This window comes from Ursus americanus, chromosome 36 (genome assembly GCF_024610735.1).
Source record: "Ursus americanus isolate L20-20 chromosome 36, mUrsAme1.1.p, whole genome shotgun sequence".
Classification (NCBI taxonomy): domain Eukaryota; kingdom Metazoa; phylum Chordata; class Mammalia; order Carnivora; family Ursidae; genus Ursus; species Ursus americanus.
The window spans coordinates 16,331,120-16,345,633 of record NC_142162.1 but is presented as its reverse complement, the minus strand read 5'-3'; the positions used below and the strand labels follow the sequence as shown (position 1 = coordinate 16,345,633).

At 33.8% G+C, this 14,514-nt stretch overlaps 1 protein-coding gene across 4 annotated transcripts in view; it reads left to right on the top strand.

Moving 5' to 3' along the window:
* The window catches only part of VPS13C (vacuolar protein sorting 13 homolog C), a 218,369-nt gene that overhangs the window by 111,895 nt on the left and 91,960 nt on the right, over window positions 1-14,514 (top strand). For all 4 annotated transcript variants that reach the window (XR_006782128.2, XM_087859292.1, XM_045810443.2 and 1 more), the window contains 9 exons: window positions 3,762-3,915; window positions 5,503-5,582; window positions 6,960-7,019; window positions 8,225-8,384; window positions 9,132-9,248; window positions 10,132-10,235; window positions 10,439-10,606; window positions 11,088-11,392; window positions 13,346-13,493. Coding sequence is in view for 3 of the 4 variants with exons in the window: in XM_087859292.1 (XP_087715418.1) it covers window positions 3,762-3,915; window positions 5,503-5,582; window positions 6,960-7,019; window positions 8,225-8,384; window positions 9,132-9,248; window positions 10,132-10,235; window positions 10,439-10,606; window positions 11,088-11,392; window positions 13,346-13,493 (1,296 nt within the window). In the remaining variant the exon portion in view is untranslated. The remainder of the gene's footprint in view (window positions 1-3,761; window positions 3,916-5,502; window positions 5,583-6,959; window positions 7,020-8,224; window positions 8,385-9,131; window positions 9,249-10,131; window positions 10,236-10,438; window positions 10,607-11,087; window positions 11,393-13,345; window positions 13,494-14,514) is intronic.

Genomic DNA, 14,514 nt, shown 5'->3' with positions numbered 1-14,514 from the left:
TCCATAAATAAATATATTGTTGTCATCACTATCCTTGTAAACTATCTCATGCTAGATCCAAACATTAAGTAGTATATTTAAAATAAGATACTGTGTCTCACTACTTTTTAACACACACACACAGACACACACACAGTTCCAAGAAAATGAAATGTTATTTTGTAAAAACTGATATGAGAGTGATCTATACTGTATCTAATCTATTCTGGAAAAGCTCAAGATACCTAAATGGGATTTTCTTTTCTATAGAAAATGTCTGTGACATGTTTACATTAATTTTTTTTACTTTTAAGCTTAATAGTATTGCTCATTGTTATAATTCAGAAAAGTGTAAACAACCTAATTTTCAGCATGTCTTTATATCCATTAAAAGTCATGTAATAAAAGGAAACATTGACATGGAAAGATGTTTATAAAATATCATTATTTTGGAGAAAAAAGAGATTATAATACCAAGGACATTATGGTTCTATTTAGAAATTACGCATGCATTTTTTTCTTTGATAATGCATGATGGACTGCACATCTCTGTGCAGTGGAATTATATATAGTTTCTTATTTATGCCTGTTTGCTTTTACATATACTCTAAATTTTTAATAATAAATATGCATTGCCTTAATAAAACACAAAGGTCTAAAAAGATGTTTCTTATTGACTGCTTTATATCCCAGTGTGAGATGATGTCCTAAAATGTAATGTCAGAAATACCAGATTTTATTGTGTATATAGATCCCTCTAAGTATTATTGGTATTTGTTTTAAGGAAATATGTATTATTTATCTTTAGCCTCCCTTGACTTCTCTCTTTCTTTCATATGCCCATCTAAAATAACAGAAAATCCTTTGACTCTAACTTCAGAATACATTCAAGTGATTGCTCTTGTCTTGTACTGCACTGTCCCAAGTCACTGTCTTGCTTAGACTAGTGCAGTAGCCTCATAATTGTCTCTCTGCTTCCATAAGGTACTCTGTTCTCAACATCGTAGCCAGAATGATCTTTTTTTTTTTTTTTTTTTTTTTTTAAGAGAGAGCGTGTGAGCAGGGGGTGGGTAGGGGCGGGGGTTGAAGGAGAGAAACAAGCCTGACACAGGGCTTGGTCTCAGGACCCCGAGATCATGACCTTGAGCCAAAATCAAGAGTTGGACACTTAACTGACTGAGCCACCCAGGTGCCCTCACAGTAATCCTTTCAAAGTAAAAGTCAGACATGATCTGGCTCCATCTTGATTAGAGTAAAGGGTTCAGTCCTTCCTATAGCCTGCTAGGCTTTACATGGCATACAGGTAGGTCACCCCATGTGACTTTAGAGTCATCTTCAGTTCTCTTCTGCCTTGCTCACTCTGCTCCAGTCATATTTCATTCATCCCTTCAATAAATATTCATCAAGTGTCATCGTGGAGTGTACTGTTTTAGATAGTGCTGTTATAGCAGTGAGCACAACGTTTGCTTTGTGTTGTGTAACTTGCCTTTTTTCTCCCTTATATATACCAAGCACATTCTTTGTGCTTGCTGGGGTATTTTGGGGTTTTTTGTTGTTGTTGTTGTTTTGCCTGGAACACTCTTTTTCTGTATGATTTGATTCTTTACTTCTATTAGGTATTTGCTCAAGTGCCATCTTATTGGAAAGGCCTGACTACCCAATACAAGGAAACTTCACTTTTCCCCACTCCTCCTAGAATATAAGTTCCATAAGGACAAGGACCTTGTCTGTCCTGGTCACTTTGATGTTCCTGGTGGCTGGCATGGCCTCGTACATGGTAGATGATGTCCAATAAATATTTTATTGAATATTGAATGAATAAACTAAAATGATAATGGTAATCAGAATCATCTAAGAAAAAATAGTACTGTTTTTCCCAACTTGACTTCTTTTGCAATTTTGAAGTTTGAAATGTTGCCGTAGTGAAATATATTAAATTTTTTCTTTATATCTTAGTGTATGTTTAGAAAATTCCCCTCGATTACAAAAATATTTACCCACAGTTTAATATATTATGATTTCATTGCTTTCACTTAAATCATTGATTGATCTGAAATTTACTTTGGTATAACAACTCTGTACTGAATATCTTATTATACTATATTATTGTTTCTATTTTTCAGTTGACGCTCCTAGTTTTTCTTAAGTATATATCACTGCCAGCAATGTTATTTTTGCTTTTTTTCAGTATTTACATTGTTCTAGTTATTATTGCTGCCTAACAGGTTATCCCAAAGCATGATAGCTCAAAACAACTGTTTCATTTTGCTCAGAATATTATGGGTTAGGAATTGTGGAAGGGCCCAGCTTAGCAATTATTTTTTAAAGATTTTTATTTCTTTGAGAGAGGAGGAGAGAGAGAGAGAGTGAGCATGAGTGGGAGCAAGGGGGGCAGAAGGAGAGGGAGAAGCTGACTCCCTGCTGAGTAGGGAGCCCGACACGGGGCTTGATCCCAGGACCCTGAGATCATGACCTGAGCCGAAGGCAGACGCTTAACCGACTGAGCTGCCCAGGCACGTCTCAGCTTACTAATTTTTGTGTATAGTTTTTCATGTGGTTGCAGTCAAATTCGCTGGAGCTACAGTGACCCGAAGTCCCAGAGGGTCTCAGAAGTGTCTCGCTCATGAGGCTGGCACTAGATACTGGCTGTTGGCTGGGAGCTCAGCTGGGACTATTCGAAATGCCTACTCATGGCCTCCTGAACATGGCAGTCTCTGGATAGTTGAACTTTTTACATGGCAGCCAGCTTCCCCTCAGTATGCATTCCCAGTTGGAAGTTTTATGGGCCTTTTTTTTTTTTAATGATTTTTTATTATATTATGTTAGTCACCCTACAGTACATCCCCGGTTTCCGATGTAAAGTTCGATGATTCATTAGTTGCGTATAACACTCAGTGCACCATGCAATATGTGCCCTCCTTACTACCCATCTTTATGGGCCTTTTTTATCACTGGAAGTTATTATAGTGTTGCTTCCTCTGTAGTCTGTTGATTGAGTACTCACAAGCCCGTTGATATTCAAAGATAGTAGACAAAGATCTCTATCTCTTGATGGAATATCAAAGAGCTTTCATGTTTTAAAAATTGCCACATAAATGTTTTGTTTTTGATTGACAAAATATACTGGTTGTCATATCCAGAATAAATTTAAATAGGACTGTAAGAGTGAATAGTCTGTCTTACTTTTTACTTTAATGGGAATGCTTTTTTTTTTTTTTTTAAGATTTTATTTATTTATTCGACAGAGAGACAAACAGCAAGAGAGGGAACACAGACAGGGGGAGTGGGAGAGGAAGAAGCAGGCTCCCAGCGGAGGAGCCTGATGTGGGGCTCGATCCCAGAATGCCAGGATCATGCCCTGAGCTGAAGGCAGACACTTAACGACTGAGCCACCCAGGCGCCCCGGGAATGCTTTTTTTTTTAATCAGCAGACATGATTTAAACATGATGATAGGTTTAAACATGATAGGTTTAAACATGTAAACATGATAGGTTTAAGAAAACCATTAAGTAAGAATCCATACATTCCTGTTTCTACTAAATAGAAAAAGTAGATAAAAATTGATGTAAAATTATATCATGATTTTTATATAGATGTAGTTATATTCTGAATAATAGAATTTAAGGTGATAATTTCCTGTCATAGTAAATATCTTTATGGTAGTAAGAAAGTATGAGTAAAGTTTCTATTATTCTCGTGATGATATGTATGAAGAAAAATTTTGTTTTTAAGCATGATTCTAAAATTCATCAAGCTTTTATTGTCTGTCCTGATCTTTTAGGTGGTTTTGGAATTTACCAAACAACAGAAGGAAGAAGATACAATTCTAGTATTTAATGTTACTCATTTAGGAACAGAGGCTACAATGAGAACATTTGATATAACTGTGGTATCTTATTTAAAGAAAATCAGCTTGGATTACCATGAAATTCAAGGTAATAGTCATAAAAATAGAAATAATGGTTAATAAATGTAATATCACTGAGTATCTGAAACACGTGTATAAAATAATATTTATAATAAATAATAGCTAGCACTGTTTTAAGAATTTTATAAATAATAGCTCATTTAACCCTATGACAATGTTATTATCTCCAGTTTACATATGAAGAAACTAAGGCATAAATTTTACATACTTTAACCAGGGTCATACTGCTGGTTAGTGGCTAAACTGTGATTAAAACCCTGGAAGTCTGGGTTTGTATTCTTAACTACTATGATCTACTGTCTTAGAGAGTCCATATAAATCTCCTTTATATAGGGAATATTATTCTCATTTTACACAGAAAGGTTAAAGAAGGAGGGATTAAGTGGCTTATTCGAGACCATGCATCTTATGAATGGCAAAACCTAGAATTTATCTCTGATCTTATAGTATTAAAGTCTTTGTTCTTTCTATTGAATAGCATTTATATGTCAGAAGCAGTGCCAGGTTATGAAAACTAGAATGGGGGATAAAATTCATTATTTTAGAAGCTCTTGTGGTTTATTTATTTCAGTGTACATCTTGTGTGCTAATTATTTGACTATTAAGTATTTGGAATGTGTGAATCTACAGTAATTACTTAATATTTGCCTAATATTTTAGTAGAATATAAAGTCCTATTTTTGTTATTTTTTAATAGTTGAAACGAAAACACATCTCAGTTTAGAAGAAGAATGTTTTATATGTTAGTTTCTGTAAGCACTATGTTTGAATGGAGTTTACATTACTGTCTTGAGGGCAAAATGTAAAAAATTTGCTAGGCTGTTTTTTGCTTTAGGGAAGGTTATGACCTTGAAGGTGAAGTGAAAATTCTGAGATTTCTCAGGAGCAGGAGTTATAGAACTGAAAATAATGAAGTTGGATAAAACGGTGTATAAATCACCTCTACAGCTTTTTGAGGCCGTTCCTTCGTATGTCTATGTGAAGGATATAGAGGACATCCAATAGTGTATCTGTAGTTTTAAAAATTAAAAGAAATTTAGCAATTCCCCTCCCTAGAAAATACTTTCTTTTCTAATAAGCCTTCTCTCTTAGCCTAAGCAAAGGAAAATTATTTAAATTTCTTTAATATGAATGAAATATTCTTAGAATTTTATAGCTCAATAAGGTATTACATATTTTTGTAGTTCAGTCTTGTTTATATGGTTGCGAAAGCTGAAGTTGAGTATCTCCTAGTAAGGGTTGAAAGGAACTAGAATTAATTTTTCTTAATTCTTAACTCTTAATTAACTTGTAGTCTTTCTACTGCTGTACAAATGCACATATGTCCTTAAAAATATCTAGGGAGGTATTATTTTTGAACACAGATGTAAAATCAAATGAAAATAAATATACATTTTTCAAGTAAGTTGGATGCTAAAGGTAAGGTCAATATTTAGATTGGTTTCTTTATTCACCAGTGCATGAAAATATGTGCAGATAGTCTTTTAAAGCTTAATTAACAACATTTTTTAAAAAGAAAAAGATACCCAGAAAATTCCAATCTTAAAAAAAGAGCAATTTATTTGAAACACTTTTTTCTTTTTCTTTAATCTAGGATCCAAAAAGAAGCCCCTTCACTTGATTAGCTCTTCTGATAAACCTGGATTAGATCTCTTAAAAGTAGAATATGTTAAGGTAAGGACCATAAAATGTTTGCATATTTATTGTATACTCTGGAAGGAAAAAGATGACAGCAGATTGGTAAATGATCTGGATGTTTGTCATAGGTTTTAATCATAGGGATATCCACTATTTCTCTGAACACTTTCATATTACACTTTCTCTTTGACGTAAGTACAAGACTAGGACGAGTAAGAAGCTACCAAGCTCCCTGTCCTCAAAGATGGAAGCTTGGGATGAACTAGGATGCACTCCTGTCTCTTGGGGCATATTCACCTGCCTGTATTCGTTGTATATGTAGGTGAGATTTGACTGAGTATCCTTCATTAAAAGGGATAAAGTCAAATTTGATTGGAAGAGAACTGCCAGGATTGGGGGAGACTCAAAAAAATATATGAGAAATGCTGAAGGAAGTAATGGTATTTAGCTTCATTCAAGATTAGTTGATTTGTTTAATCATTCAACAACTATTTATTGAATGTCTTTGTCAGGTTCTTTTAGGCACTTGGGATATAGAGATGAAAAACATTCCCTGTTTTCTAGGAAATTATGGACTTGTAGGAAGATAGACAAGTAGATAAAAATTGAAATATATTGTGATTGATTCTCTCACAAAGAAGAGCATTAAGTTTTATTGCATTAAAGAGTCAGAGATGGACACCTGGCTGGCTCAGTTGGTTAAGCATCTGCCTTCAGCTCAGGTCATGACCTTGAGGTCCTGGGATCGAGTCCCGCTTGTGGCTCCCTACTCAGCTGGGAGTCTACTTCTCCCTCATCCTCTGCTTCCTCCTGCCCCTGCTCATGCTCTCTCTCCCTCTCAAATAAATATATAGAATCTTAAAGAAAAGAAAAAAAGAGGCAGAGAAACTGGCCTAGCCAGAAGGCTTCTCACAAGAGGTAAAATTGAATTTACTGTGGATGTTCCTAAGAGACAGAACTTGAACCAATAGATAATTATGAAGGGAGACAGATTTTTGACTTAGTATGAAGACCTAATTAAATCAAATTTCTCTTAAGATTGAATTTGTAAGAAAATGAGGTTTCTTTCACTGGAGAGAACCTAAAATAGACTTCCCAAAGATATAAAATGGACTCTGGATGGGCTAGATGACCTTTAAGCCTGTTGGCCTTCGGAGTTTATAATTCTGGTCTCTAGCTGTAGTTTCCCAGAAGTGAATGTTACCGTGGTCTTCCATATTTGAAGAGGAGAACAAATTCGCATGACTGTAATAAATAATTTGGCTATAAATTTAAAATAATGACAATAAAATTAATTATATAATATACATAAAATTACAGTTCTGAATAATTTAAAAAATTAAAGATCATAAATAAGTGATTTATTTACTCGGGTCTTAAATCCTTCTTTAGAACTTTTGTTCTTTTTTTTAGGCTGATAAGAATGGACCCAGTTTTCAAACCACCTTTGAAAAAACTGAACAAACACTTAAGGTAAGAAATTTTTTTAAAACAATATACCTTTTTTGAAAATAACTTACTGTGAAAGGCTCCAGTATCCTTTGAGGAATAATGACTGAGTAATTTGATAGAATTATCAAGAACCAATAAAAGTTATAAATTAATCTCATAGATACCTTCCATGCTCTATATTTACCTTTGAGTATCATAGAGCTGGTGTTTTAACTTACTGTAGCACATCCTAATTATTTCTTATAAAGGGAATGCTATAGATGATGGAACTTTGATTTACAAAAAAACAACAGGATTTTAAACAAATCATACTATATACTGCTGTTTAATTATGCAGGGCTGAGAAAGTATGTGAAAAACAAGGAGAGATGTTGAGTACTTCTGGAGCCACACTAAGGTAGTCACATGGAGGAAGAGGAGACAAAATGTAGTCGTGGGTTACATGAAAAAGATAATCAGAGATAGGAATTTTAGGTTACACTTTTGAGAGATGGGAGAATTTGTTGAATATTTATAGTTTTTTATATCCACTTAGTGCTTTGAGGTAATAAAAGGAAATTCTTTTATATAAGCAAAGATTTTTTAAAAAACTTTCATTTGCTACTAGAAAACCACATATTCCTGACAGCAATTTTTGTTGGTGTCTTAGCTTTCTGGAGTCATTGTTTTAAAAAATGTTAACTTATTTTTATAAAAGATATATTATCTGTCTGTCTATTTAAATGATAGGGCCATTATGGTTTTAGAAGATCACTTAGTAACTGAGAACTCACTTATTATTGTACTTGTTATATTTAAATCTCATGAATATCACATTTGAAATCATTTCTTGACCTAGTATTAACACATGGTGATTTTGGAGTTTCATGGTTTAACTTACATGTTTTATGTAATCATAATAGAGAGTCCATTGAAGATTCAAAAATATGATGGATATCGGGATGGCCATGACAAGCAGATTATAGGCTCCATGTTAATTATGTTTGGGAAATGGAGTAATTAGGTTACTTTGATATTCATAGGAACTCTAAATATGTGTAAGTGTGATTCACTCTATCTGTATTTTCTGTTTAAGGAGTCTGGGCTGTGGATCTTGATCTCCTCTCTCTTCCTTCCAAGCTGTAAAAGCAGTGATATGAGTCCAGCTAGAAGCCTTTCTGGTCCATCATGGATATTATGGGTATAATTGGCCTGGAAAACTAATTTTCTTTTTAAAAAATTTCTAGGTGGCGTTTTCATCTTTAAATCTGTTGCTGCAAACACAAGCTCTTCTGTCTTCTATTAATTACCTGACAACCATACTCCCATCCAATGACCAAGGAAGTGATTCCAAAGAAGTGCAAGTTTCAGATGAGAAGCAACAAAAAAACTCAGCTCTACAGAAAGGTATGAAAAACACTTTGTTTCTTGTTAACAAACATGTTAGAATCCTAGAGAGAAACGGGGACTCTTAGAGATCATTTAGTTCAGTCTTTTGTGCGCCATTTTCCCACTTTGTCCTTTTCTTCAAACAAAATCATATGTGGGTAACTGCTATATAAGGTGACGGTAACTAATACTGTTGCTTTAAAAAAAAAAATACCTGTTTTTGTTCTTTGGTGGTGGTGGGGATGCTTTAGGTGGATAATCAGGAAGAATACCTATATTTACATTGAGCTCTTCCTCTCCTGTCAGTGGCCCCTGAAGAGACTCCACAGAGGGTTAGTCTTCCCTTCCATTTTACGGTTAAGGAAGTAAGACCCAGAGACATGAGGTTTAGCAGTGCAGGGATAGCATCTAGTTGGTCAAGAGCCCAGATTTTGGATCAGAAAGAATTCAGCTTAAATCCTGCCTCTGCTACTTAAATTATGTGACCATAGGCACATTATTTAACTTCTCTGAGTTTCAGTGTCCTTATGTTATTTATTTTGTGGTTTTTTCTTGCTTTTTAATTATAAAAGTAACATATCTCAATATGAAAAATGCAAACCGTACAGAGTATATAAAGCAAAAAAAATGTTTGAAATCTTTAGGAACTTGAGAATTTTATAATTTTTAAAAACAGAACTGTGGATCACTTAATCTAAGGAAGAAACCTTACAGAGTTTGAATTACTAGACTCCCGTGTGATATAATGCTTTGTTTTATTTTTAGTGATTTTATCCTCTAAAGATAGGGACATTATTGACTTCAGGCTATTTGCCAAATTGAATGCTTTCTGTGTCACTGTTTGCGATGAGAAGAACAATATTGCTGAAATCAAGATTCAAGGTAAAAGTTTTCACACTGTTAAAAATTATTTAAAAGATAGTTTTTTTTTTAATATTAAAGAATATACAAACGGAGGGCGCCGAGCTGTGAAAACTGTATAGTTTTTTTATGACATACTTGAACTGCATGTTTCCTTTGCTCTTTGGGATGTAGATGCTGGTCAGAATCTGACCATCAAATTGAAACACACAAGGTAGTATTTTGAATCTTTCTGGGAGTTGTCTTGGTGGTGAAAAGAGATACTAATGTCCATGTGGGGATGCTGTTGATGGGCTAGGATAGACGCCAACCCAGAATTCAGGTTAAGGTCTATGAATATGCTTTATCTTGGTACAAATGCAAACAACCTCGTAATGAAGAGAAAACATATGAGCCCATGATGTCTTTCAGGCAAAATCTGCTCAAACTAATCTAACTCTGTCTTTGCCAGCTCACTGTGATCTGATAAACATAAAGAATATATTTAATGAAATTCTTGAATAACTTAAAGACCAAAAAATTACGGCTTTTTTGTTGTTGTTCTTTCCCAGTTGGCAGTGCATCTATAGTGAATTCGATTCATGAAACTTAGAGCTTCTATGTAAATAACTGGATATAAGATATAAAGGATTTCCTAAAATCCCGAGATAATCAGTTTGTACCAGGTGTAGTTTTTTCAGAAGGTTGAAAAGTCAGGTAACTGACTTACAATGAATTTATAAGTTTCATTGTTTATAACACTAAAAATATATAATATTGCCACTTCTTTATCAGTTGGGAGTTCAAATATAGCTAAGTTTTAAAAAATCTCACCCCCAAATAAAATTACAAATGAAAAGAAATACCTTAAAATTTTATTATGGTAGGTCTTTAGAAATTATAATAATATAATTTTTTTTTTCAGGTCTTGATTCTTCTCTTTCTCTTCAGTCAAGAAAACAGTCACTGTTTGCCAGACTGGAAAATATTATTGTCACAGATGTTGATCCTAAGACAGTCCATAAAAAAGTAGGTGTAATAAATAAATAGCTAATATGTTTTGATAATTGAATATGAGATTTTAATTTTAAATATACTTTAAGAAATATTAAATATATTTTGTTACACAAATGTTTGTTTCTATAATGATTAAAAATATAAGCCCCTTTTAAATGAGACTAATTTTGTCATTATCCTCTTGGACAGAGTACATTCAACTCTCTGCTTTTCAGGCTGTATCAATAATGGGAAATGAAGTTTTTCATTTTAACTTGGATTTGTATCCAGATGCTACTGAGGGAGAGTCCTATACTGACATGTCCAAAGTGGATGGTGTGGTATCACTGAATGTTGGCTGTATTCAGATTGTCTATCTTCACAAATTCCTCATGTCACTTCTGGTAAAATCTCTATTTATATATTGATTTTTCAACTTAGAAATACTTAAGTCTGGTAGTTATGATTGCAGATCTTACAAACTTTGGATTTTAGGGTGTGCGTTGTTTTGATTATAGATGGTATTTATGTATTAATGTAGAGGTCAAAACCTCTTTTTAACAGCTGAAGTCTGAGTCATTTAATTAGATTTTTGTCTAGAACTGGAATTATTTTTTGCCAGAACATAGTGAAACCAAAGTTTCAAGTAAAAAAATACTGAAAATGCTTTTTTCCCCCTTCTGTTTCTCAAATACCCTAGCCTTTATTAGGTAGCTCATAAACACAGACGGATGATTGGTGATTCCTTCCTAATTCTAGATAAATAAGACTCAATTGAAAGTTATGTACAGGAAAAAAAATAGCACAGAGATAAAAAAAGGAAGATTGCATTATTAACGATGTGCTTGTTGTCTGTTTTTCTCCTTTTATACTTTGTGTCTACAGAACTTCCTGAGCAATTTCCAGACAGCCAAAGAGGCTCTAAGTGCTGCCACTGCTCAGGCTGCAGAAAAGGCTGCCAGAAGTGTGAAAGATCTTGCCCAGAGGAGTTTTCGTGTTTCTATCAATATTGATCTGAAAGCACCGGTTATAGTCATCCCACAGTCTTCCATTTCCACTAATGCGGTAGTGGTCGATCTTGGGCTAATCAGAGTTCAAAATCAGTTCAGCCTGGTGTCTGGGGAAGACTTTTTAAACCCTCCAGTAATTGATAGAATGGATGTGCAGCTAACAAAGCTCAAGCTCTCTAGGTATCCTCTCTTTTTCAGTAATTTTGGATTTAAGTATTACTTAACGTTTTCCATGAAATTTTGTGTACATTGAAATTCATACCCACAGTGCTTCTTTTGCACAGAATTGTTTGTTTGTTTATTCATTTTTTATTTTTTTATTTTTATTTTTATTTTTTTTTTAAAGATTTTATTTATTTATTCGACAGAGATAGAGACAGCCAGCGAGAGAGGGAACACAAGCAGGGGGAGTGGGAGAGGAAGAAGCAGGCTCATAGTGGAAGAGCCTGATGTGGGGCTCGATCCCATAACGCCGGGATCACGCCCTGAGCTGAAGGCAGACGCTTAACCACTGTGCCACCCAGGCGCCCCTGTTTATTCATCTTTTAAAAAAGATTTTATTTATTTGTTAGAAAGAGTGAGAGAAAGCATGAGCAGGGGTGGGGGTGAGGGAGAAACAGGTTCCCTGCTGAAGACGTGGAGCTTGATCCCAGGACTCCGGGATCATGACCTGAGCCAAAGGCAGACGCTTAAACGAATGGACACCCAAGGGCCCCTGAATTGTTTATTTTTTAATCAAGTTTTTATTTTGAAAAATTTCAAACTTACAGAAAAATTCCAAAAATATTACCATGGACACACTTATAATCTTCACCTAGGTTCACCAGTTGTTTACATTTGCTTTAACTCTTAAGTGTATGCCATTATTATCATTTAAAACATCTTTTTAATTTAATTTTTCCAGTTGAGATGAAATTTACATATTATCTTAGTTTCATGTGCATAACATGATTGCTGTTTGTATATAGTGTGAAACAGTCTCCACGAGAAGTCTAGTTAACATTCATCACTGCACATAGTTATAATTCTTTTTCTTGTGATGATCTTTTAAGATCTATTCTCTTAGAAACTTTAAAATATACAATACAGTATTATTAGCTGGCCACCTTGCTGTACATTAAATCCCTAGGACTTAATTAATTTTATAACTGGAAGTTAAAATATTTTTTGCTGAACCTTTTGAGTATAGATATCTTAACCCTTTGCTCTAAATGCTTTAGCATGTGTCTCCTAAGAGCAAGAACATATATCCTCTTATATAACCATAATGCAAGTATCAAATTCTGGAAATTTAACACAGATCCAGGATTATATCTAATATTCAGTCAATATTCAGATTTTTCCAGTTGTTCCAGTAGTTTCCATTATAGTAATTTCCCCCTTGATCCAGGATCACGTTTGGCATTTAATTATATCCTATGCTACTGAGGAGGATTTCTGTACTGTTAGGTACTTGCTCTGGAATAGTTCTTCAGCCTTTCTTAGTCTTTCATGATGATGACAGTTTTGAAGAGTGCAGTCTATTTTTTTCAGGGAATGTCTCTCAATTTGGTTTTGTCTGAGTGATTCTTCATGATTTAATTGAGCTTGTATAGTTTTATAAGTATCTGTGTAAGTAATGATGTATCTGTAGAGCTCCCACCAGATGAATATGAAAGTCTCTATACATTTTAAAATCATTTTCTACCCCATCCAAAGAGATTTAACTATCCCAAATAAAAAAGGAAAATTATAAGGCAAGTCTAGAAAATAATCATGGAGAAGAGCTTTTTCAAACTCTTTAAAAAATGCTAACTGTTCATCTTGCCATTTAAAAAAAAATCTCTGTATCAATACATATATCAGTCCTTGTACAGCTATATTTGATGATTCCCCCATATATTCAACAATATGAATTTCTTTTTAAAATTTAATCCATGTGTGACCTGCTGTTTGAAGAAGAAGGTTTTCTTAATGGCTGATTGTATATCGTGTATTTTAATCTGTCCCTAAAGTGAATTATTGATTTAGGTTAGTAAATACTTAAATATGTTTCAAATCAATGTTTAGAGCAGCAACTTTTGATTCTGTGTCTTTTTAATGATAAGTTGCTTTTCTCTCCTATGTTTATGCATCAATTATATTTTTCATTAGGACAGTGATCCAGCCAGGCATCTCCCATCCTGATATTCAGCTCTTGCACCCTGTTAACTTGGAATTTTCTGTAAATCGGAACCTAGCTGCATCTTGGTATCACAAAGTGCCTGTTGTAGAAATTAAAGGACATCTTGAATCAATGAATGTAAGTATATGAGTGAAAAAAAGCTCCTTACTGAAATTTTAGATTCTGAAAACTTTCTTAGTATAAATCAATATGATACGTGAAATTTTTTACTGATTGGTACACAAAAATTTCAATGAGATGTTGTCCAAAAAGATGTTTATTATTTAGCAGAATTTAATCTTCAGTTAAGTGTTACTTAACATTTATGTATGTATGTATCTATGTACAATTGACATACAATATGAGTTTTGGCCGTATAACAGTGATTCAACGTTTATATACATTGCATGGTTTTTGTTTTGTTTGTTTTTTAGATTCCACATATAAGTAAAATCTTGCTGTATTTGTCTTTCTCTGACTTACATCATTAGGCATAAGTGTTTTTGTTTTCTTTGGGTAGATAAGCAGTAGTGGAATTGCTGGATCACATGGTAGTTCTATTTTTTTTTTTTTTAGGAACCTCCATACTATATTCCATAGTGGCTGTACCAGTTTACATTCCTATCAGCAGGGCCTGTGGGTTCCCTTTTCTCCACATCCTTGCTAGTACTAGCTGTTTCTTATCTTTTGGGTAATAGCCATTCTGAGAGGTGTGAGGTGATGTCTAACTGTGGTTTTGATTTGCATTTCCCTGATGACTAGTGATGTTGAGCATCTTTTCATGTACGTGTTGGTCATTTCTGTGTCTCTTGGAAGAATGCCTATTCAGGTCCTTTGCTCATTTTTTAACCAGATTGTTTTTTTTTTATTACTGAGTTGTATGAGTTCTTTATATATTTTGGATATTAATTGCTTATCAGATATATGATTTGCAAATATCTTTTCCCATTCAGTCGGTTGCCTTTTTATTTTAATAATGCTTCTTTTTCTGTACAGAAAGAAGCTTTTTGGTTGATGTAGTTCCAATTGGTTACTTTTCCTTTTGTTGCTCTTGTCTTTAGAGTCAGATCTAAGGAAAAATCTTTAAGACCAATATTAAGGAGCTTAACACCTTTTTTTTTTTTTTTTTAAAGGAGCACTATGGTTTCAGGTCTCATAT